The sequence below is a fragment of the Kwoniella pini genome, chromosome 8 (assembly GCF_000512605.2).
Source record: "Kwoniella pini CBS 10737 chromosome 8, complete sequence".
NCBI classification, from domain to species: Eukaryota; Fungi; Basidiomycota; class Tremellomycetes; order Tremellales; family Cryptococcaceae; genus Kwoniella; species Kwoniella pini.
Window position 1 is genome coordinate 599,538 of NC_091723.1, and position 20,618 is coordinate 620,155.

Consider the following 20,618-nt stretch of genomic DNA (forward strand, 5'->3'; position numbering starts at 1 on the left):
TAAAAAAATCGAAAGAATGAACTCAAAAACTATGGAAACAAGCGTGAAATGATAAGAGGCAGACTCAAATGAGCGTAAATATAAGAAACATATTGGTAATTAGTCCAGATTGTGATCTCTCTCTTACCGGAAGCGCGTTTGACTGTGACGTCGATCAACTTGAGTTAAATCATGAATCTTCGGAAATCACTTCCACGCTGAACCAATGCATCTACCCTAAACATCTGGAGATCAAGAGACATGCAGCTTCAGGCTCAAGTTGGACGCAGCATGCATTGACGCTACTCGAAATCGTGCAGTAGCCGCGATATCATACTTGATTTATAAATGGCTCTACGCTGAGCCAGTATAGTCGCATGACGAGCCTACACATATCCGAAGAGAGATGAATGTATATGAGATGCATGCCAGAGAAGTGATATGAGGGGTATACATCATGACACCCAATGATGGAGAACGGATGAAAATCACTGCAAAGTGATTAAGCGACCGCTGGAGCTGCAGGTGCTTGTTCGGGTACTATAAATTCACGAAGAATGTTAGCAAACGAAACATTTCCTTCCCATATCATGATGCGAAAAGAAGGCATTGCTTGTTGCAAAACAGCAAGACTAGACTTACACTGCATTTGCGGAATAGGTTGAGCGAACATTCGGTTCATCAAGACACCGACACCTTCAAACACTCCTAATAATATACCGCATCCTACTGCCGAACCGAACGCCGATCGAGGACCAGCTGCGACGGTGTTATAGTATTAGCTTATAGATCCATTATAAACCTTCTCCGGTCACCACAGGCCTTCTGTCTAGACCTGATTCCTCTTTTGATGATTTTGACGAGACTCCTTTCACTCACCCCTCAATGCTAATGAACCACCAGTCAAGAAACCCGCAATCATAGCATTCCATGGATCTTCTTTTTGTCTATATCCTTTAACAGCACAATCATACGTTGAGAATAATCCACCCCATACACCAAAATTACCACCTAATACTGGTGCTCTTGCTTTTATCGCTGACATCGATCCAACAAATCGTTCACCCTATGTCAAGTAGACCAGTGTGATCAGCGATAGAACATAGTACTAGTCATGATGATCGAAGTTGAACGCACCCTAGGACTATTCCTTGCTCCTTTTATACCATGCCATATACCACCACCTATCGCACCCATCGCGAACGCTCCTCCGAAATCGTTAAGAATGACATAAGGACTGCATTTTCAGATAAATCATTAGCATTATTGAGAATGTTCAATATTAATGCTTGCAAGTCAACATATGTAAAAGAATTTAAGCTCACCATGGATCTCGAGAATGATCTCCGTGAGACATATTGATTAGGTAGGAATTTATTCAGACAAGAGGGCTTGAAGGGAATTAAGAATCTTGGTTTTTTAGGAATAGCTTATTGCATAAATTTGTTAAATTCTAACAATTTGTTGATAATTTCGAAACGCCCTTGGGTTTGGAAAGGTGGTATCCTGTATGTATGTAAAATAAATTGATAAATGTTGTATTTCGGATATTACCAGTATTGAAAAATCGGAAATGAGAATGTTCAAGTACTTTTTGACTTTTGACATTACAGTAAACCTAGCGGCGACGGAGAATATTAAATAATATATATCATCACACAAGTAAATGAGGGGAAAAGTTAAATTATATTTTCAACTATCATTCATCTTCTGTTAATGTAATTGTTTTTGTTTAATTCGTGTCTATATTATTATTATCAATTAAAAGCATTATCTTAAAAGAATTACATCGCGCACAATTTAGCAGGGATAAAGCCCAATCTCGAATTCTCCTTTTTATCCAACTTTCGTGTACAAAAAAGCAATATACCGGCAAATACATACCACTTAATCCATCCTCTCCCTTATTCTCTCCCTAATAATACGTATCTTCTTCAGACTGATTAACGAACAATAGTAATAAAATGGCGGATTCCTCGAATATCATATTCGAAGATCGATTTACAGTGGAGGTGAGCTTTTCTTACATGCTCCAATTATGATTCAAGTCAAAAGCTTATAATTCTATTCTCATTCAGACCGTTGATAAAGATGGAAAGAAATTTGACAGAGGTTGGTATTCAAATCAAAATTATTATAATTCCGAAAGAATTGCATTGCTTATTTCTTTGGGAGGGTTCTTTTTTTAGTATCTCGTATAACAGCACCTTCACATAATTTACAAATGTCACTTACATTAGATTTAGCAAATGAATTATATCCATTAACAGAAGGAGAAGTTTTCACTTTAGCAATAGCTAGAACATTAATTCCTGAAGAATTTTCAAATGATAATAATGATGATGATGGAATTTCTTCAGATAATGGTGAAAAATCAAAAAAGATAAAAAGAGAATTATGGAGAAGTGAAAATATGGGTTTAGGTGAAGATTATGATTATGTTATGTTTGGTAAAGTAAGTTTCAATTATATTCGATTTCAAATTATTCGTCTTTCTCCCTTAAAAGATGAAGAATGTTTATCCATATCCTTCTGAAAACCATCATCTTCGATTGGATAATATTGAAATATTAAACTAATTACCTTGAATAATTAATTAGATATACAAATTTGACGATTCAGCACAAGGCGATAATCAAACGTAAGTTATACTTCGTTTCAGAATTGAAATACATTCACCTAATCTGATTAATGCTATAGAACCGCGTATTTCTCATTTGGTGGATTACTCATGGCTTTGAGAGGGTCGTATAGGCATCTTGCTAGTGTGGTGGTTGGAGAAAATGTCTACTTGCTCATGAGGAAGTAATCTGAGCTAGACCAAATCTGTCAGACTTGTACAGAAATCTATCACAATTTGACTCTTTGTGCATATATATTTACCATTGATTCTTCACCCGCACGAAGGGAACTGAAGCGCAGGTAGCACAGAGACTTTTGTTCGTATCAATGCATCTCGTAATAATACATGAGCAAATTCTAACGGCTATCATCGTGGAATAACCTTTTCGGCTTTCTTGACGCCGAAGAGTCCGCCAGCTTCGTCGAAGTGGATTATTGATCTTTTCTATCTTTTCCAACTGCAAGTGATTTACTAATTTCCATCATCTTAGGTGGTACTTGAATACTAGTCAACATGGAAATACCAAATCCTAAAATTGGTAATAAAATCAAGAAAACGATTAATAAAGAAGTGATAATTGGTGTAGTAAGAAGTTGAACTCGATCTAATAAAGGTACGTCCTTAGATGGTATAGTTGAATTTCTCCTTGGCGAATCCGTTGTTGTTGAAGTTGAAGTAGCTTGTAAAGTAGTAGTTGCACTTGCGGAATGAGTTATATGAGTTGGGAAAGGTCTTTCTTGTCTTTTTTCATTTGATACAGGTGATCCAGTCAATATAAGGATATAAGAATTCAAGTTGGATGGTATAGATGGGATTGCTACTTTCACTAAGTTAAGCTATTCAATTTTCTTTGAGTAATGAAGCGGTAGAGTAGCTCACATTCTCCTTGAGCCGATTCAATCAAAATCACGTTCTTCTTTCCCTCAACTCGATCATCAAATGACGATACGATAGTAGCGTCACACGATTCCGCCCATATTTCTAAGCCCGTATCGAGTCCCCGTTTTTGCGGTCGAGAGAGGTAAGGTATATGCAAGTGAGCATCATGAGTTGGGTAATCTAATTTGTTGAGTTGGGATGAGTGAAGCTAGACAAAGTATAAGGAGATCAATATCGGTCCACCAATCAAATCGAAAACCATCGCAGTCAAGAGGTGGGGTGAATGATGAGAATCTATTTGAGGGTAATGTATATTTACTCACTCCGTCTTTGTGTACAACCACTAGATTATCCCAATCACATCCCAAATTCGATAATCCGTTGTAAACCTCTTCTGCAGGTTTTAATGCTGACCCATAAAGAGATTTAGAGGCACTTTCGGATATCCGACTCCTACATAGATATGAAACCATCAACATTAGCTGGTCATTTCGCTTGTACGAATTCGATAAGCTTACGGATCGGTATTCCAAAGTAAGAATGGCGAAGTGTCCCTAAAAGCCAATGTAGGGGAAGCCAATAAAGCAGCAATAACCATCGAAATGGAGCTTGAAGACCTCATGTTGGACCGATCTCCGCAATGCTAATCTAGCTAGAGCAGGTGAGATAAACAGGATAGATATTTTCAAACCAAAATTTACAATAGACAAAGGTTGGAATATCATCTCATCTCACTCAGAGAGAAGATGACGGCTCATCAGAAGATGACGGCTCATCGCTCGCCGGTATCATTGTCAGGTGCCTATCCACATCTCAAGAACACATGATTAGGTATGCGAGATCTTATTAAGTATATAATAAACGCGTTATAACATAATGCCGAATTTCCGGAAATGGCGATTTAATAATTAATGTCCCAATTATAACGTGTGGGCAGATAGATCTAGCGTCATAGGGTTCAGCGTGTACTCATATAGTTAGTTGAGTATATACGAGTAACCGATTATAGTAACTAACTAGTCAAAAGTACACTCAACCGAATTCAACCCCTCCCTCTCCCCCACAACAACATACAATCTTCTTGTCATTACATTCCTCATATCTCATAACACCGAAACAAAATTACAAATACAAAAATCAAGCTAACGTACGCATAAATAATTATTACTACTGACTACCTAATGCTGATAGTGTTTTAATAGTATATCGAGGCGATTCCTGGAACGAGTAAATCGATCATACGAGCAACGCGTCGATTGTTCAGTAAGTTCGCCCACCCCAAATTGGACTTACGATAACTTGTAATTGCATGCTGACGAAATTATTTTATTTGTTGTGTGTATTTAGCAATGTCAGCAGAAGAAGCAGCAGCAATAACACCGATACCTGCTCAAGAGGTAGATGAGTCAACACCAGCTCAAGAATCTGCTCCAGCTCCAGTTGAAGAATCAACTGAAACAGAAAAACCATCTTCGTCAAAGGCAAATCAAGAAAAACCAAAATCAGCTTCACCAGCCAAAAGTTCTAAACCATCTTCAGCTAAACCTCGAGGTAGACCTTCAGTAGGTGGTGCAACGAAGAAATCTGCTCCTTCATTTTCGAATGATGAGAAAAGACAATTTAAAGTTGGAGAAATCGTATTGGCTAGATTGAGAGGTTATCCACCTTGGCGTGAGTTTACTTCTCACATCGTCGTAAGAGCTAGAAAGTTATCTCTCGAATGGCCGAGAACGATAGCAATTTTGGTTAGAATTCATGCTGACAAGAAATCGACTTTGCCTTTCATGGTTGATTAGCTGCTAGAGTGAGTTTTCATAATAGCTCTGCATAAACAATGAAAACCGGGGAGACAGCTAATATTCGCTGTACCCCATTAGATCGCTGATCCCGATACTCTTCCTCGTAATGTTCTCAAGCAAAAACCAGGAAAGAACCCTTTAATATTCTGCTGTCAATTCTTCCCAGCTGGTGACTTGTGAGTTTGACGTTATTTCCTTTCTGCCTGATGCGCCCAATCATATCCCAACTGTCCAGATCGAGACATTTCGTATATCCTTCAGTTTAGTTTTTTGAGGTCATAGCGTTCATCGCAATTACCTATTAGCTGATCTGCTCTTTTCTCGCAGCTCATGGCTTCAATCCAAAGAAATCAAACCCCTATCAGCCTCAGAAATCTCATCTTACCTCTCTGAACCTCATCGAAAAGCTACCGGAGGATTACGGGAGGCTTACCAAACAGCTCAAGATCCTACAGAATGGGATGGACAACAAGCAAATATTCAACAAGCCAAAGAAGAAGCTGAGAATGAGGCTGATGAGGATGAATTAGAAGAAGAGGAGGACGAAGAGGCTACTACAGGTGGAAAGAGAAAGAGGGCTGCTCCTGAGAAAAAGAAGGCTACTGGAAAGAAGGCTAAGACTACCAAATCCAAAGTGAGTTTTGATCCTATTTTTCCGTTAAAGATTATATCGGGTGTCTCGTGGGAGATGAGGGCCGGGCAGCATAGAATGGTCCGTGGGACCGAAGCGTGCAAGTAGCGACAAGTCGGGAAGGGGAATAGAAGAAATCAGCGGAGTCAGACTCGGAGAGGGCCTGTTTTCCGTGTAGAGTGATGGGAGTTGGCAAGTTGATCTGACGATGGAGGTCGCGAATGTGGAGATTCCAGTCGGGTTATGGGTGATATACCTTGAGGAGGACTATTGTGATCTCCAGGATTGGGTCGATCAATTGCCGATGACATGAAGGATACCACCGACTGTAGCGTGATAGGAGCTGATCTCGTTTTGCATTTCTAGGCTGAAGTCGAAGATGAGGATGCTCCCAAATCCAAAACAAAATCCAAGCCTGCTGCTAAAGCCAAAACATCCAAAGCACCAGTATCTAAACCAGAGAATCAAGAGCCGGCAGATGATGGTAAGCATCTTTGGGCCGGAACGCCAAAATGTGCGTCTCATTTGCTGATTTGGTTCTATAGATCCCCTTGCATCGAATCCCGAATGTGTCAAAGTCAAGGATTGGAGACACAAACTGCAACGAGCTTTCTTGAGCAAATCGTTACCCTCTGCCGAGGTATGTCTGCTGTTATAGCGGCTGTTGTATTGATGGCTGATATCATCTGGTAATAGGAAATGCCAAGTTATGACGATTTATTCAAAACCATTGAATCATATGAGGCTATGACAATAGATGCTCTGCAGTACTCCAAGATCGGTAAAGGTAAGTCTATGCTCAGCCTGTCTCGCAATCATACCGTTTGGCTGATGAGGTAATTCCTTCGCAGTAATGAAGAAAATCATGACCCTCAACGAGATCCCAAGAAACGATGATTTCAAGATTACCGACCGGGCGAGCAAGTTGATGCATCAATGGACTGACTTCATAGCTTCGAGTGAAGGCAAACCAAATGGAAACGCCGAAGCCGCCAACGGAGAAAAGAAGGATGAGGAGAAGAAAGATGAAAGTGAGAAGATCGAAGTAGACGCCTAAGCGAACCGGATACGGAATCGGACGCCAGGGTGGGAGAGGAACCAAAATAATCATAACGGAAAGAAAGAAGTAAAGATAATGGTAATTGTCACTTGTGCATGCAGAGTGTGTAGAGGACGGAGGGACGTATGACATGAAATCCATATAATCGAAATGTTTTTTACATCATACTATTTGTTCGATTTTTGGATATTGTGAGAGTAAGGAAGGTCTTGGGTTTTCTTTTTGGTAACTTGTCTTCATTCGACTTATTAAAGATATCTCTTTTTCTGGTATCTTTGGAGCAATTCCTTCTTTTGCTTATCATTGATATAATCAAATATAATTCAATTACTAGTCACATCTGAAAGTTTAGATAAACATACAACAAATTACAAGTCGAATGCAAAGTGAATTAACATTCCAATGTGATGATCAAGCCAGTATTTCAGACCACCATAACCATGTTTATGCCAGCAATCGGAATTCTTTATATATACATGAACATCTTTAATGATCTCGAGAACAACATTTGTAAGATGAAGATCTTAAAAACATTACTCGTTTAAAATACCGAGACATGATGAATTGGACTAAAACTTTAAAGTCTGGACTTTATGATGACGAGTTGGAATATGAATTCTGAGAATTTTGAATCGGAAAATCGTATTCTCCAACCCCTTAAAAAAGTTCTTACCAAAAGTATGGTAATCGTTTATATTAAATGATTTTATGTGCTGTTGCAAAAAGCGAATACCTTTTTCGTCTACGTAGACGAGAACGCCTTCAAATGCCGTGATATTTGTACTTGTCTTTCCTAAGAAACGTCATTTCGTTAAAAATCGTGAATCCCTCTTGTTGAAAGGTATCATCGTTGTATGTCACACACCAGTCGTATGATTATGTTCTTCAACTACGAGATTCAATTAATTCTGTATTGTCATAGTACGAGTAGTAGAATGTACACAGAATCATCGTCATTATCAGTAATGTAAAAAGCCCGTGATTTAAGACTTATGATTAATTGACGTCAATTAACTAATATATCGCCACTGAACTAATTTTTATTACCCTTAGATTGGGTACGAGACGATATCATTTGAATCTTATCCCTGAATAAACTCTAGTTGTAGCTTTAAGACCTACGAGTAAACTTCAAAAAGCTTATTTCTCACAGTTTTTATTATTATTTATACTTGTAAATGAAGAAATTGAATTCTTATATTACTATAGAATAGTTTTTGTTCTTCTTTTGTACGATATCCTTTCTAATTTGTAAATATATTATCATTCTTCTTAAATTTTATTTCGAAAAGTTCCAAAGGAAGATTTACGATTAGAACGCGTTTTTGAAAGATTCGGCCGGTGTGACGATTTCATCATAGATTTACTGCGAGATTACGATTAGAATCAGATTTAATAGAAATAAATCAGATCATAAAAATCAAAGGTAATCAAATAATCAAGAACTTTTCAACAATTAGATAGTTTTTGAAATTTCAATTCTTGTAGGAAGGTAGTAGAGAACTTAACATATCTTTATTGTACTTGTTACTGAAAAAAAAGTGGAGTGATTCCCCTTTAAACACAATTTCAAAACGTTTTTTGTACGTTGGAGTCATTTAATTTTGGGGAGGTTTTGAAGTGAGTACAATATCACATGAATTGAAAAGCATCGCTAGCGATTTTCAACTTCAAGCGAAACTATGATATATGACTAATATCAATCTTACTCCGTTTTAGAACGCCCATCTTCTCTGTACATTCATCTTTCTCCTTTCCAAACTTCTTTTCACTCTCAGCACATCTCAATACGTAAAATGCGATTTCCATCACCAATAACCTTCTTCTTACCATTACTTACACTATTCAGCTTTCTATCACCCGTATCGGCAAAAGGAGGGGATACTCTTTACACAAACTCTGTAACATATTGCGCAGAGGCAAAAGCAGTATTAGTCAACCAATTTGATATAGCTTATCACAAATCGAATGGATCAATAACATTCTCTTTCTCCCTTGCATCTGTCGAAGCAAATTTAAATGTATCAGCCAATTTATACGTCAATGTATACGGTATAGAACCTGTCAATCAAACGTTGAATCTATGTGATTTGTTAGAAGGAGTAATATGTCCATTACCTCAAGTCAATTTTACAGGATATGGTACATATCCTATACCTACAAAATATTCCTCCAAGATACCTGGTATAGCATGGTCCATACCTAATTTAGAAGCCTATGCTAGAGTTCAATTACTCAGAGAAGAAACAGGAGAAGTTGCAGCATGTTTACAAGCGACATTATCAAATGGATGGTCTGTTAGGCAAACAGCTGTCTCATGGGCCACAGGAATTTTCACTTTAGTCGCATTATTAATAGGATTATTCCATACTGGAGCAGTAAATTCACCTTCACCAGCTCAATATAGGTGGTTCGATATCCTTTATTTATTCCAATCTGCCGCTGCATCGGGATTGATGCACCTAAATTACCCATTGGCTTACTCAGCATTCACTCAAAATTTCCATTGGGCAATCGGATTATTCAAATCGAAACACGTTCAAAATTCAATCAATACAATGAGATCAAAAACTGGAGGTCATTTAGATTCCAACGCATATTCGGATGTTCAATATATTAATCGGAAATTTAGTCCTTATAACGTATACGCATCTTTTAACGAAGTCACGTCTTCAAAAGCTTCTTTCCAAACTTTTATCGCCAACGCTCAAGCTGAAGCTAATAATGCTCCAGCATTGTCAAGCCATTTAGAATTAGGTAAAAGGGCCACAATCGCTTCTGCTATTACACAAAATGCTACTTCAGAGCTGTCAAGTGGATTACCGGTTTACACCAACACTCTCAACATACCCACTGCCAACGCTTTCGACACTGTTTTCTTCTTTTTCTTAGCTTTCGTCGCAATTGCTATTGTCTTCCATATTCTTCTCTTCGGAGTGCTCTGGATTGTCGAACGATCAAGTCGGGGTAAAGGGGAAATCTCATGGGCTGGAAGATTGAGAAGAATGTGGTGGGGCTTCTGTGCTGGAAATGCTTTGAGACTGGTAAGCAGTTCACACTCAGCGTGGTCTAAAATGACCATATGCGTTACACAAAGCTTACTCCCACTCAATGCAGTGTCTCATATGGTTCTTCCCAATCTTCATCTTCGGTTTCTGGCAATTCCATATTGGAGATTCTGGCTTGTCGATATTCTTTGCTGTCTTCTCGATCCTTTTGGTCCTGGTCCCGCTCGCTACAGTATTTGTACTATCAATTCTGCGAAACCGGAAGTTGTCTTCTACTGCACCCGGCATATCACCCCTATACACCTCCTACAGATGGTTCCATTCTGTCGGAGTACTCTATCGTGCCTATAGACAAAAGTTCCATTTCTTCTGGTTTGCGCCCCTTATATTGGGTATGATCGCTCGTTCAGCATTCATAGCTTTCGGACCAACATCAGCATGGGCACAAGTAATAGGGAATGTCGTAGTGGAATTCATCGTTTTCGTCTCTTTACTTGCGTGCAGACCTCATAAAGATAGAAAGGGGGATTGGATCACCTCTGTTCTCAGCTTATTCAGGCTGATAGCTTTCGGATTATTGATTGCTTTTATACCTTCCGTTGGAGTAAAACCTATCCCTCGAGCTGTAATTGCTTTCGTAATTATCGTAGCCTTCGGTCTGCCGACTATATTACTTTTCTTCGGAATGCTCTGGAATTTAGGTAAGTCACTTACTTTTCGCAAACAGATTTACAGCTAACTGGTATTTAATGATCTTGACAGGTTACGGCTATTGGTGGCGAAAACATACACACCGAATCGAAGATGGTTTGGAAGTCGAACGTTTTGTGGCTTCAGATGATGATTCAAGTGTACAACCAGCTATGACGCAATTAGAACCTACTTTGCCGAACGTGACTTCTCGAGATCAAACTTTGAATACGAGTAGATCACCTGCGGAAAGTTTAGATAGAAGAACTAGTATAATGGAACCTGTCGCCAGTAGTCAATACGAACCTACATTTGGATCAAAACACCTTCCTTCATTCAATGGATCATCGTCAGAATACGAAAATGGATCTCCGTCAACAAGGATATCACCTGATTTCAACAATAATACCGTGGAAGGCGAATTTTCGCAAGGAGTAGGAAGTCAAAGGATGTCTGCTGCTCAAGCATATGAACAAGCTGCTCAAGGTGGAATGTATAATTACAATGACGAGAGTAAAATACAACAACAACAACAACAACAACAACCTACAATGACACGCCAATCAACCGCATCAAGTAGACCATTAAGTGGTCATTCAAATTATTATACACCGTCAACTGGTTTACATGATAATCTAGATGAAAAACGTCGGTCAGGTGATCAATATTTCTATTCAAAACAACAATGAAATTTGGTATTTCGATATTCAAAATAATATAGATAGATAAAATATAGACTTTCTTTACTTTTATTTGGTTGTACAAATCATTTCAAATTACAATGTACAAACAAATTATTTTTTTCACTCAAATTATCATATTAGTTACGGGTTTATTCAGGACAATAAGTTAAATATACATGAAGTATGAAGTATTAGATGAAACTTAGGAGAACAATTAGTGTATTATGATTGGAAATTTTCGGAATTAGTTTTCTTTTGATTTGATGAATCTTGAAAGATCTTGAATTCGGATTTCGGATTTTGGACAGTTCACAATGAATGTAAGGATATAGATATACGAATATATGAATTATGTATTTCAATTTTCAAAGATTTCTACTACAATTCACTAATATCACCTATACATGTGCATAAACAAAAGTAGACAACTTTAAATTAGGTATAGTAAAGGGACATGAATAACAATGTATGATCAAAATTGATTAGATCATTGAATTGAAGTAGGGTTTTTTGAATTTCAGGAACGAAGCTGGGCGGATGTAAGCTTGAATTTACGGATAACTCTGTTAGAAAGTATAATTTCAAAGATATATATATCTTCAATACCTATAATTGTTTTAAACCATAAGTTGATTACCATTTTTTCATTCGGGCTCAACCAATTATCAGTCTTGCTGAATACCCAGAGATAATTGAGAAAATTGAGAAATTCCATGATGCCTAGAAGACAACTTGATTATTCAGTTTACTTGGTAACAGGAAGAGAATTCCTTCCTCCTGGAAAGGTATGTCTAAATACGATTTTCAAAACCTCGATTAGATTTGATTGCAAATAAAATGCTTATCGAATTTATGAATAAATAGGATTACTATGAGTCTCTTGAGGAGGTGGGCTATTATTAATTTGTACCGACCAGAGTGAAATACCAAGAGATATTGATACGGCGAATTCAATTATAGTCTTTACAAGGTGGTGTTACTCTAGTTCAAGTAAGAGAGAAAGATGCGGATACAGGAGAGGTGAGATTGTTATGATATTTTACATTGGTAGCCATATTGAATGGATCGTAAGCTGATTCGTTGCTTCGTAATTTTTTAAGTTTATTGAAGTTGCCAGACGAACAAAACAGATTTGCGATAAAGTACGTCTATTTGTTGTTGTAATGTAAAACAAACGTTCATTACTTAAAATGCCTTTGGTATCGTAGTACAATGTTCCTGTATTGATTAACGATCGAATCGATGTTCATCTTGCTGTCGGTGAGTGACGTGCATGCTTTCAAACCTCTCTTCATTTCGGCTTAATGTGGAATGGAAGTAATATTGATTTGATGAAACCCCTTAGGAACCGCTGGTATCCATATTGGTCAAACTGATTGTCCTCTTCCTCTGGCTCGGACACTTATTGGACCAGATGCAATCATCGGTCTATCAGTAAGAAACATTGATGAATGTAAAAGAGCTATTGAACAAAGTGCAGATTATATTGGAATTGGATCTGTTTGGCATACTAATTCAAAGGATATAAAAGGTAGAAGATGTCTTGGACCAGATGGTACAGGTGAAATTCTTGATTTATTAGATGGTACAGGTGTTAAAGCTGTTGCAATTGGTACGTATTTGTCTTTCCATATATTACGCCTTTCTCATTTTTTCTGAATTAGATTATGACTGATACTGAGAAATATCTATATTAGGCGGTATTCATCTTCCTAACCTTCCTCAACTTTTACATGGATCAATTTCACCTAAAACTTCTAATACCCTTGATGGAGTAGCTGTCATTTCAGATATTGTAGCTTCCCTTCATCCAAAAGAATCAGCTTCTCATCTTAGAGAAATTGTAGATTCATTCAAAAGAGCAAGATTCAATTTGAAAGGTAAAAAAGGTGTATTCAGCATTATCGACGATAATATTGATCAAGCTACGCTTGATAAGGAATACTTGGTTAAGAAAGTTGAGGGTTTAATGAGGATTTTAGAACAGGAAACTCCTTTAATTAATCAGGTAAACATCTCTTCTAGTGATTATGTTGGTCCATCGCTAATGGAAAACCAATATAGCTTACCAATAAAGTCGTTATGAACGATTCTGCCAATGTTACTCTAGCTGTTGGAGCTTCACCTATCATGTCTACCAATCCTAGAGATGTTTACGATCTTAGTCCAGCTATTGGAGCATGTCTAATCAACTTTGGGTATGTCAATATGTGTGTGATAGAGGATGTGAGACTAAGCGTTAAATTACTGTAATGGTAGGACGATCGATGATAAAGAAGGAATGAAAGTTGCCGGTAGACAAGCAAATGTCAATAGGAAACCGCTCATCTTTGACCCAGTAGCTGTTGGAGCTACCTCTTTTAGGCGTGAGAACGCTGCGGGTGAGTTCCACTGTACTGAAGATGGCTGATCTATCAAATGCTAATGACTGTCTGTCGTAGAGCTACTTGCGCATTGGCAACCCACCATAATCAAAGGGAATGCGGCTGAGATAGGAGCTTTAGCTGAATCTACCGAAGTTGCCAGCAGAGGTGTTGATGCTGCTGGTTCAGGGTTTAAAGATCCGGCTGGGGTTGTCAAAGCTTTAGCCAGGAAGAGAGGTAAGCGAGCGTTTCCGTAGCTTCGCGAAGTCGTCAAGCAATTGACAATAAGCATTGATAAATAGCTGCGATTATCGTTTTGACTGGACCGAACGATTACATATCCGATGGAGATAGAGTATACAAAGTTTCCAATGGGTCGCACTACCTAGAAAAGATAACCGGATCAGGATGTCAAGCTGGAACACTTATCGCTTGTTTCGCAGCTGCATCGAGAATAAGCTATTTACAAAATAATGAGCCTTTCGAAGATGATAGTCAACTTGTACAAGGTGACATGCTTGTAGCTGCTTTAGCAGGGTAAGTGATTACTCATATAAACATCATTATATGCGAACATAAGCTCATTGAATCTGATAGTATACTCGTATATACCGTTGCATCTGAATTAGCAGCTGAGAGATCAGATGTTAAAGGTCCAGGTACTTTCAGATCAGCTTTGATCGATGAATTATATAATCTTACCCCAGAAGTAGTGAGACAGAGAGCCAAAGTGGAGATTTTGTAGTGATGGCTACTGGCTTTTTAAGTAGCTTCATTACGTATATCTGAGATTGCGTTTCATGCAAGGTCAGCATATGCATGCATATGTGATTTTAATGTTGTATTGCGATGAGACAGCATTTGCGGCAAAAGGCGCATAGTTGTTTTAAAGTCATTTGCGTCATAGGATCGGCCGCTTTAACCGAAAAGTTCAATGTTCTTATTTTTCGATTCATATTTACGATCTTGGTCTTCGTATTTTGCATACAGTCTAAGAATCTACAAGACAATCTGGAATCAGACAGATATCTCAAGAATAAGTCACTGCACTATCTATAAGATCGACACATCCGATACGAGTTCATTAGACTTAAAACTTATACTTCCACGACAATCGTCGTCCATCTTGACTTTATTTACAAGTAACTAATTAGATCGAGCATTCAACATGATGAACAAAATATCTCTACCTTCTTCCTCTATAAGACGATTACCTCTATCTCCTCTTCGAATATTATCTATTGACAAAAGTCAACATATACGTAAATATCATTCAACATCACCACCTGCTCCACCAAATCAATTATGTTCATCATGTTCAAAATCAATTCCATTACCTTTAACACCTTGTCCAGAATGTTCAAATTTATTACCACTTCCAACAAATTTATCATATCATTCTTTATTATATCTTTCTTCTCCTATTATTAATTCTGAATCAAATGAAAATCCAAAAAAAATATTTGATATACCAAAAGAATTAAGTCATTTACCAAGTAATGGATTTGGATTAGATAAAATTGATTTAAGAAGTAAATGGTTAAGAAGACAAAGAGAATTACATCCTGATAAATTTATTTCAAAAGGTGAAAAAATTATTAATTTAGCAAGAGATTTAAGTGGTAGAGTAAATGAAGCTTATAATGTGTTAGGAGATGAATTAAAAAGAACAGAATATTTAGTGAGTAATAAATAATCCACTTTTATAAAAAAAATATAAAATGGAAATGAACCAAAATCAAAACCTGATAATAATAATTAAAAAAAAAAAAAAGGAAATTAATTTATTAAAATATATTTTTAATTGCAGTTATCAATAAATGAAAAATCAACTGAAGAAACTGATAAACTTGATGATCCAATGATACTTGCTGAAATATTAGAAGCAAGAGAAGAATTAGAAGAAGCTAATACTTTTGAAGAAATTGAAAGAATACGTACAGTAAATCATGGTGAGTCTCTCTCTATCTAATCTATGTTGATTGATTAAGTAATTAAGTATATTAAATATCTGACTGATTATTTAACCTCGTATTGTAGAAAAAGTAGAATATATGATAAAACAACTTCATTCAGCTTTTAGTGAGACTCCACCGAATTTGGATTTAGCAAAAGAATTAGCTGTTCAATTGAGGTATTGGAGAGGATTAGAAAATGCTGCCAAGGAAAAGGCTGTATAAGTCGTTATAGTATGACTCGTGCAACATCGAGCGATTTTAAATGATTGTAACGAAAGGCGAATTAAACTGGGTGATATTGAATATACATCTAAAGCCCTTGGGCGTATCATGATACAACGTAGAACATACAAATGCATCTAACTTACAGCATGGCTAATATCATTGTAACGATACAGTACACGTAATTAATGAATACAACGGATAATTGAGAGTGCTTTACGATATAACACTTTCCTTTCTTCATTTAACGATCTGAACAATCCACGAATCATCCTAAAGCAGCTTTAATAGCCATTCTTTCATCTCTATCAAGTTTATCAACTACTTTCCATTCCGATTTACCTTTTTTACCTAATTCTAATCCTTTTCCATGATCTTTACTATTTCCAAATTTAGCTTTCTTACGAGCCATTTCAATTTGATTATGAGTATGTGTAATAGAATGATTCTTGGATTTTAATCCATGTTTATGACCTAAACCTTTTTTATCTAATTTAAGTATAGTTGAAATTGGTGCTATACGTCCTGGACCATATTGTTTCTCTTCGTCTTCATTTTCATCTTCTTCTTCATCTGAAGAAATTGTAAGATCTACTACTGGATGACCATTATCGTCTAATTCCATCTCTGACACAATATTTTTATTATTCTTAAAATTATCATGTGATTGACTTATTCTTTCTTGAGATGAACGAGAAGGTTGAGTTGATAGATCATCCCAGCCTGGTGGTTTACCTAATCCACCACCATGCCATCCTAATTTATCTTTAAGTATTTTATAACCTTTATTTTCAGGCCCAAGAACATAACGAGGTACATTTATTTTTTTCTTTAAATCTGGATTTATATTCAATAGTCTACTTATCGAAGTTGTTCGTATAGGTTGATTAGATGTATTAGTTAAAGGTGAATTAAGCAATGATCGACGAATAAACCAATCTTTTGAATTAATTTTAAGAATTTTTCGATTTTCTATCTCCAGATTTGGTTCAAGCTTTATTTCATTATCATTACCTTTAAATTCATCATATGAGATAATCTGAATTTCATTATCTGATTCATCTTCATCTAATTTTTCTTGAGGTGAATTATTTTGACTATTCAAATTTGAATTTGTTTTACTAGATAAATCTTTATACCAATTACTAAGTTTATTTCCATCTTCTTTTTCAATTTCATTTTCAACTTTTTTTTTACTTTTTTTATTGATTGTAATATTAATTCCATCAGAAATAGATCTACCTAAATCATCATATAAATTAGAAGATAAAATGAATTTAGGTGGTAGATTAATTTTAGAAGGTCCATGTAATGCAGGATTTATATTCCATTCGTTCCAAATTGTTTCTTTTGTTAGTTCATTTTCATCTTGAATTTGTTTTTTAATATTACGATAACTATATGCTTCTTTTATATTATCATTTATCAAATTATCTTGATTTGAATCAATTTCTTGATCATCTTCTTGATAATTTCTTAATCTAGATGGTCCAGCACTTGAAGTTGAACTGATTATAACGGCTTCAGGAAATCCTAAACCTGCTCTATAAGGTCTAGGAATTGTCATATCGACTCAGAAAGAATCAACATCTGAGAATGAGTAGAATTGATAATTAGCTTGGTAGATTTTTGATTAATAGATAGATTTTTGATTAATAGAATAAAAGTGAAATAAGAAGTATAAGAGAGAAAAGATGAATTAATGATGAATGACATCTCACTTTACCGCCGAGCTGTAATCTCATAGTGCGTTTTACTACAACATTGGGTGGCGAATCTCTGTGTTCGGCGGCAAATTGCTCTAAACGCCAAATGATAAAATCGCTCTACGTTGTTTTATTATCACCTTGGACGATTGTGTACGACGTATGAGAAATCCTGATGCAATGCATTGTATCGACAGTTGATGCCTCCGTAATATGATTATATATTGTATAGTATGTAATGACAAGATGAATTGAAGATAATGAACTACAGACCCAGCTCTGTTCAAGCTGAGCTTGACCAAAAGCTTAGATTATTCCTTAATGTAGCCTTATCGTCCGGTGTACTTCCTTTCCAAGTATCTAACTGGTAGGTACACCAACGTGACTACTATAGCACCAAGTTCGAACGCTACATCTCCACTAAGGTACAACATGATTAGCTATGATCCTGAGGTGCTGAAGATGATTGAGATGACTCACTACCCAGTAGTGATTCGTCTAGCTATCCATCCTACCCACCAAGATTGCGACATTGAAGCAACAATAATAGGGATGCCCTACACAAGTGGTATCAGATCAGCCCTTCTCTCTATCGGGAACTATGGATGACGATGAGACTTACGCATATGGCAGAAATGATAGAAGCAAAACCAATAGGCAATTTTCCAATCTTGTTCCATATTTCTATGGGGTATGTTTTTCTACTAACTGGATTCCTAAATACCATGGGTTCAATCAATGTCGGTGGGATATAAAGAGCGGTCCAATATGAGAGTACCGATGAGAAATTCTCCAGAGCGACATAGAATGATGAAGCGCCAACGATGGCTATAGGAAGGTAGATCGCCGTAACGATCAATGCTAAAAAGTATCGTGGAACTATGAATGTGATATTTTAGCGGGCCAACTGAGATATATATTATCATATACAAGCTCGTTGACTCACCTTTGACTAAGAATGGGATAGCTACTTGTCCACTTAAACCAGCGGAATAAATCGTAGGAGCAGTATTGGCAACTACACTTAGACAGAACAACACCATGACAAATCTCGCTCCGCCGCCTGAGCCAGAAATAGCGAAAATCAAATTCGGCACGCCGATGTCCGAAGCTTCGGCCCATGATGCAATAGAATAGGAGGCGAGTTGACATGCAGCTCCAAGGAGTGTGATGGAGATAATAGGGATTGTGAGACCTAGGTAAACGCAGAGGAATAAAGGCAGTCGTGGAGTATGCGCCGGTAATGACGTTGTCTATCATGCACGATAATTTAGCCTATCACCCAAAAACGGATCGCACAAGAAGGTGAAGGGAAACTTACGAAATCACTAGCCAATGCTGAATATGTAATTGTGAATCCAATCAAACTCGCTCCATAGCCCAGTACCCCAGAGGCGGTCACTCCGGTAGCTTCAGCAGCTGCTTCTGCCACTGCAAGGTGTAATTTACTTCCTGATAATCCAGTCAAGGCGATGAAGACAACGATCATTATTGGGAATGTCGTTAGAGAGACAACATGAAGAGCTCGAAGGCCGACAAATGATAGCTTTAAAAAGCTCATTTAGCTTGATCAAGTCATCGACAAATCACAGTAAACTCACAATCAAAGCTATCAAAGCAGCAATTACTATACCAACATTATAACTCATTGTACTATTTGACGCCAATGACAGACATTGTCCAGCTAAAATAGCGGTCAAGGACATAAATCCAATCATAGTTGCGCAGTTGATCAATCCGAAAATCATGGCTGGGAAATACCTATATGACAAATCTCAGATTAGCTACCATCGATATATGTGCAAGCTCAGAAGCAACCATGACATACCCTAAACCATATCTAGCTTGTACCATCTGCCTCATACCAGTTTTAGGACCATTGGTGGCACAATATGCGACTGGTAAACCAGAAGCCAAGGTGAATAAGACAACACATGCTGCTGATGCTCTCCAATTCAGTCCAAACAGAGCTGGACCAATAACACCTTCTGAGAACTGGAATTCACATGTCAGGAAAGACGATGACATTTGATCTCAGCTCGGAATGAAAGATAGCTTACAGAAAGAATGTTAAAATTGAACGCCGCCCATAGAGTCGTTTGAGGTAGGTACGACCAGATAGTCAGAGTGTCTCGATCCTTGACGAATCGTATGAAATGTTAGCATTCCATACGACAGAGGATAAGTGCATTTCGGAAGACTGTTATAAAGAGAATACACTCACCTCCTCAGGTCTCGGTTCGATACCTCGTTCCTCCACACCGTGTTCAACCAAAACATCCATACCTCTCTTCGCTAATCCGACCACACCATTGGGATATTTCCTATATCGACCTGCAGCTGCAGCTTCCTCATCGTATTGATAATTTGTTTGAGGCAATTGAGATGAGTCTAATCCGTTATCCGCTTGAGTGGGATAGGTATCTTTCGTTCGATCGGAAAGTGCGAGACCTTCGAGCTCATTGATAGATTTGTTTGCCATGGTGAATATGAAAACCCAATTCTGGTATGACAGACTAATCGAGATCTATTCACGAGGTGTTGATACCTCTTCTATATATATATATACACTGAGGGAAAGAAGATATCAAATGATCGGTTGAATAGAAATGGAAATTGCGGATCGACTCATAAAGATAATTGGAAAAAGTTAAAAGTATCCTAGATCTCATTTATTATAGGATTTAGCCGACGCATCAAATATTAGTACTATAGTAATTTATAAATAAATAGTCGGCCAAGTGGAACAAGTGGAACTAACCACTTTTACTGGAATACAGTTCAAGGCGGCGATCACCGTATTTGTCATTGTTATGTTTACGGCATTCTATAATTTGAATGAGGGCTGTAGAGTGGTCACATCCAAGATCGTCCACTCCTTTCATATCAACGTTCATGGTCCGAAAAAAACAAGGCCAAACGACAAACACCTTATCAATCTGGTATTGGTACCAGCTCTATAAGAGGCAATCATCATGCGCATATAGATATCTTCCTTACTTCCTACACCTCCAGCT

General features: G+C 37.3%; 9 protein-coding genes across 9 annotated transcripts; 5 read left to right on the forward strand and 4 right to left on the reverse strand.

Moving 5' to 3' along the window:
* Nucleotides 1-481: 481 nt before the first annotated feature.
* I206_105970 (uncharacterized protein) lies at nucleotides 482-1,336 on the reverse strand (the record flags this gene model as incomplete). The annotated part of the gene is made up of 5 exons (XM_019156523.1): nucleotides 482-519; nucleotides 622-738; nucleotides 859-1,045; nucleotides 1,117-1,216; nucleotides 1,305-1,336. The coding sequence occupies 5 exons, from the start codon at nucleotides 1,334-1,336 to the stop codon at nucleotides 482-484; spliced, it is 474 nt and encodes a 157-aa protein (XP_019010325.1).
* Nucleotides 1,337-1,943: 607 nt separating this feature from the next.
* On the forward strand, nucleotides 1,944-2,788 carry I206_105971 (uncharacterized protein; the record flags this gene model as incomplete). The annotated part of the gene is made up of 5 exons (XM_019156524.1): nucleotides 1,944-1,991; nucleotides 2,058-2,091; nucleotides 2,169-2,434; nucleotides 2,580-2,620; nucleotides 2,680-2,788. 5 exons carry the CDS (start codon nucleotides 1,944-1,946, stop codon nucleotides 2,786-2,788), a joined length of 498 nt encoding a protein of 165 aa, XP_019010326.1.
* A 245-nt stretch (nucleotides 2,789-3,033) lies between these two features.
* Nucleotides 3,034-4,103, reverse strand: I206_105972 (uncharacterized protein; the record flags this gene model as incomplete). The annotated part of the gene is made up of 4 exons (XM_019156525.1): nucleotides 3,034-3,419; nucleotides 3,482-3,689; nucleotides 3,805-3,934; nucleotides 4,000-4,103. 4 exons carry the CDS (start codon nucleotides 4,101-4,103, stop codon nucleotides 3,034-3,036), a joined length of 828 nt encoding a protein of 275 aa, XP_019010327.1.
* A 727-nt stretch (nucleotides 4,104-4,830) lies between these two features.
* On the forward strand, nucleotides 4,831-6,968 carry I206_105973 (uncharacterized protein; the record flags this gene model as incomplete). The annotated part of the gene is made up of 8 exons (XM_070203219.1): nucleotides 4,831-5,152; nucleotides 5,278-5,285; nucleotides 5,359-5,456; nucleotides 5,608-5,914; nucleotides 6,278-6,395; nucleotides 6,457-6,551; nucleotides 6,608-6,698; nucleotides 6,763-6,968. The coding sequence occupies 8 exons, from the start codon at nucleotides 4,831-4,833 to the stop codon at nucleotides 6,966-6,968; spliced, it is 1,245 nt and encodes a 414-aa protein (XP_070059320.1).
* Nucleotides 6,969-8,767: 1,799 nt separating this feature from the next.
* On the forward strand, nucleotides 8,768-11,358 carry I206_105974 (uncharacterized protein; the record flags this gene model as incomplete). The annotated part of the gene is made up of 3 exons (XM_019156527.1): nucleotides 8,768-10,015; nucleotides 10,089-10,680; nucleotides 10,742-11,358. 3 exons carry the CDS (start codon nucleotides 8,768-8,770, stop codon nucleotides 11,356-11,358), a joined length of 2,457 nt encoding a protein of 818 aa, XP_019010329.1.
* Nucleotides 11,359-12,068: 710 nt separating this feature from the next.
* On the forward strand, nucleotides 12,069-14,460 carry I206_105975 (hydroxyethylthiazole kinase; the record flags this gene model as incomplete). The annotated part of the gene is made up of 12 exons (XM_019156528.1): nucleotides 12,069-12,137; nucleotides 12,217-12,240; nucleotides 12,313-12,372; nucleotides 12,453-12,494; nucleotides 12,561-12,612; nucleotides 12,698-12,964; nucleotides 13,050-13,360; nucleotides 13,417-13,550; nucleotides 13,612-13,733; nucleotides 13,794-13,952; nucleotides 14,018-14,252; nucleotides 14,313-14,460. 12 exons carry the CDS (start codon nucleotides 12,069-12,071, stop codon nucleotides 14,458-14,460), a joined length of 1,623 nt encoding a protein of 540 aa, XP_019010330.1.
* A 423-nt stretch (nucleotides 14,461-14,883) lies between these two features.
* On the forward strand, nucleotides 14,884-15,895 carry I206_105976 (Fe-S protein assembly co-chaperone HscB; the record flags this gene model as incomplete). The annotated part of the gene is made up of 3 exons (XM_019156529.1): nucleotides 14,884-15,396; nucleotides 15,526-15,667; nucleotides 15,756-15,895. The coding sequence occupies 3 exons, from the start codon at nucleotides 14,884-14,886 to the stop codon at nucleotides 15,893-15,895; spliced, it is 795 nt and encodes a 264-aa protein (XP_019010331.1).
* Nucleotides 15,896-16,163: 268 nt separating this feature from the next.
* Nucleotides 16,164-17,462, reverse strand: I206_105977 (uncharacterized protein; the record flags this gene model as incomplete). Its single annotated transcript, XM_019156530.1, has 1 exon — nucleotides 16,164-17,462. One exon carries the CDS (start codon nucleotides 17,460-17,462, stop codon nucleotides 16,164-16,166), a length of 1,299 nt encoding a protein of 432 aa, XP_019010332.1.
* Nucleotides 17,463-17,930: 468 nt separating this feature from the next.
* I206_105978 (uncharacterized protein) lies at nucleotides 17,931-20,083 on the reverse strand (the record flags this gene model as incomplete). The annotated part of the gene is made up of 9 exons (XM_019156531.1): nucleotides 17,931-18,021; nucleotides 18,085-18,158; nucleotides 18,224-18,480; nucleotides 18,548-18,854; nucleotides 18,923-19,147; nucleotides 19,203-19,362; nucleotides 19,430-19,596; nucleotides 19,662-19,739; nucleotides 19,826-20,083. 9 exons carry the CDS (start codon nucleotides 20,081-20,083, stop codon nucleotides 17,931-17,933), a joined length of 1,617 nt encoding a protein of 538 aa, XP_019010333.1.
* Nucleotides 20,084-20,618: the final 535 nt, after the last annotated feature.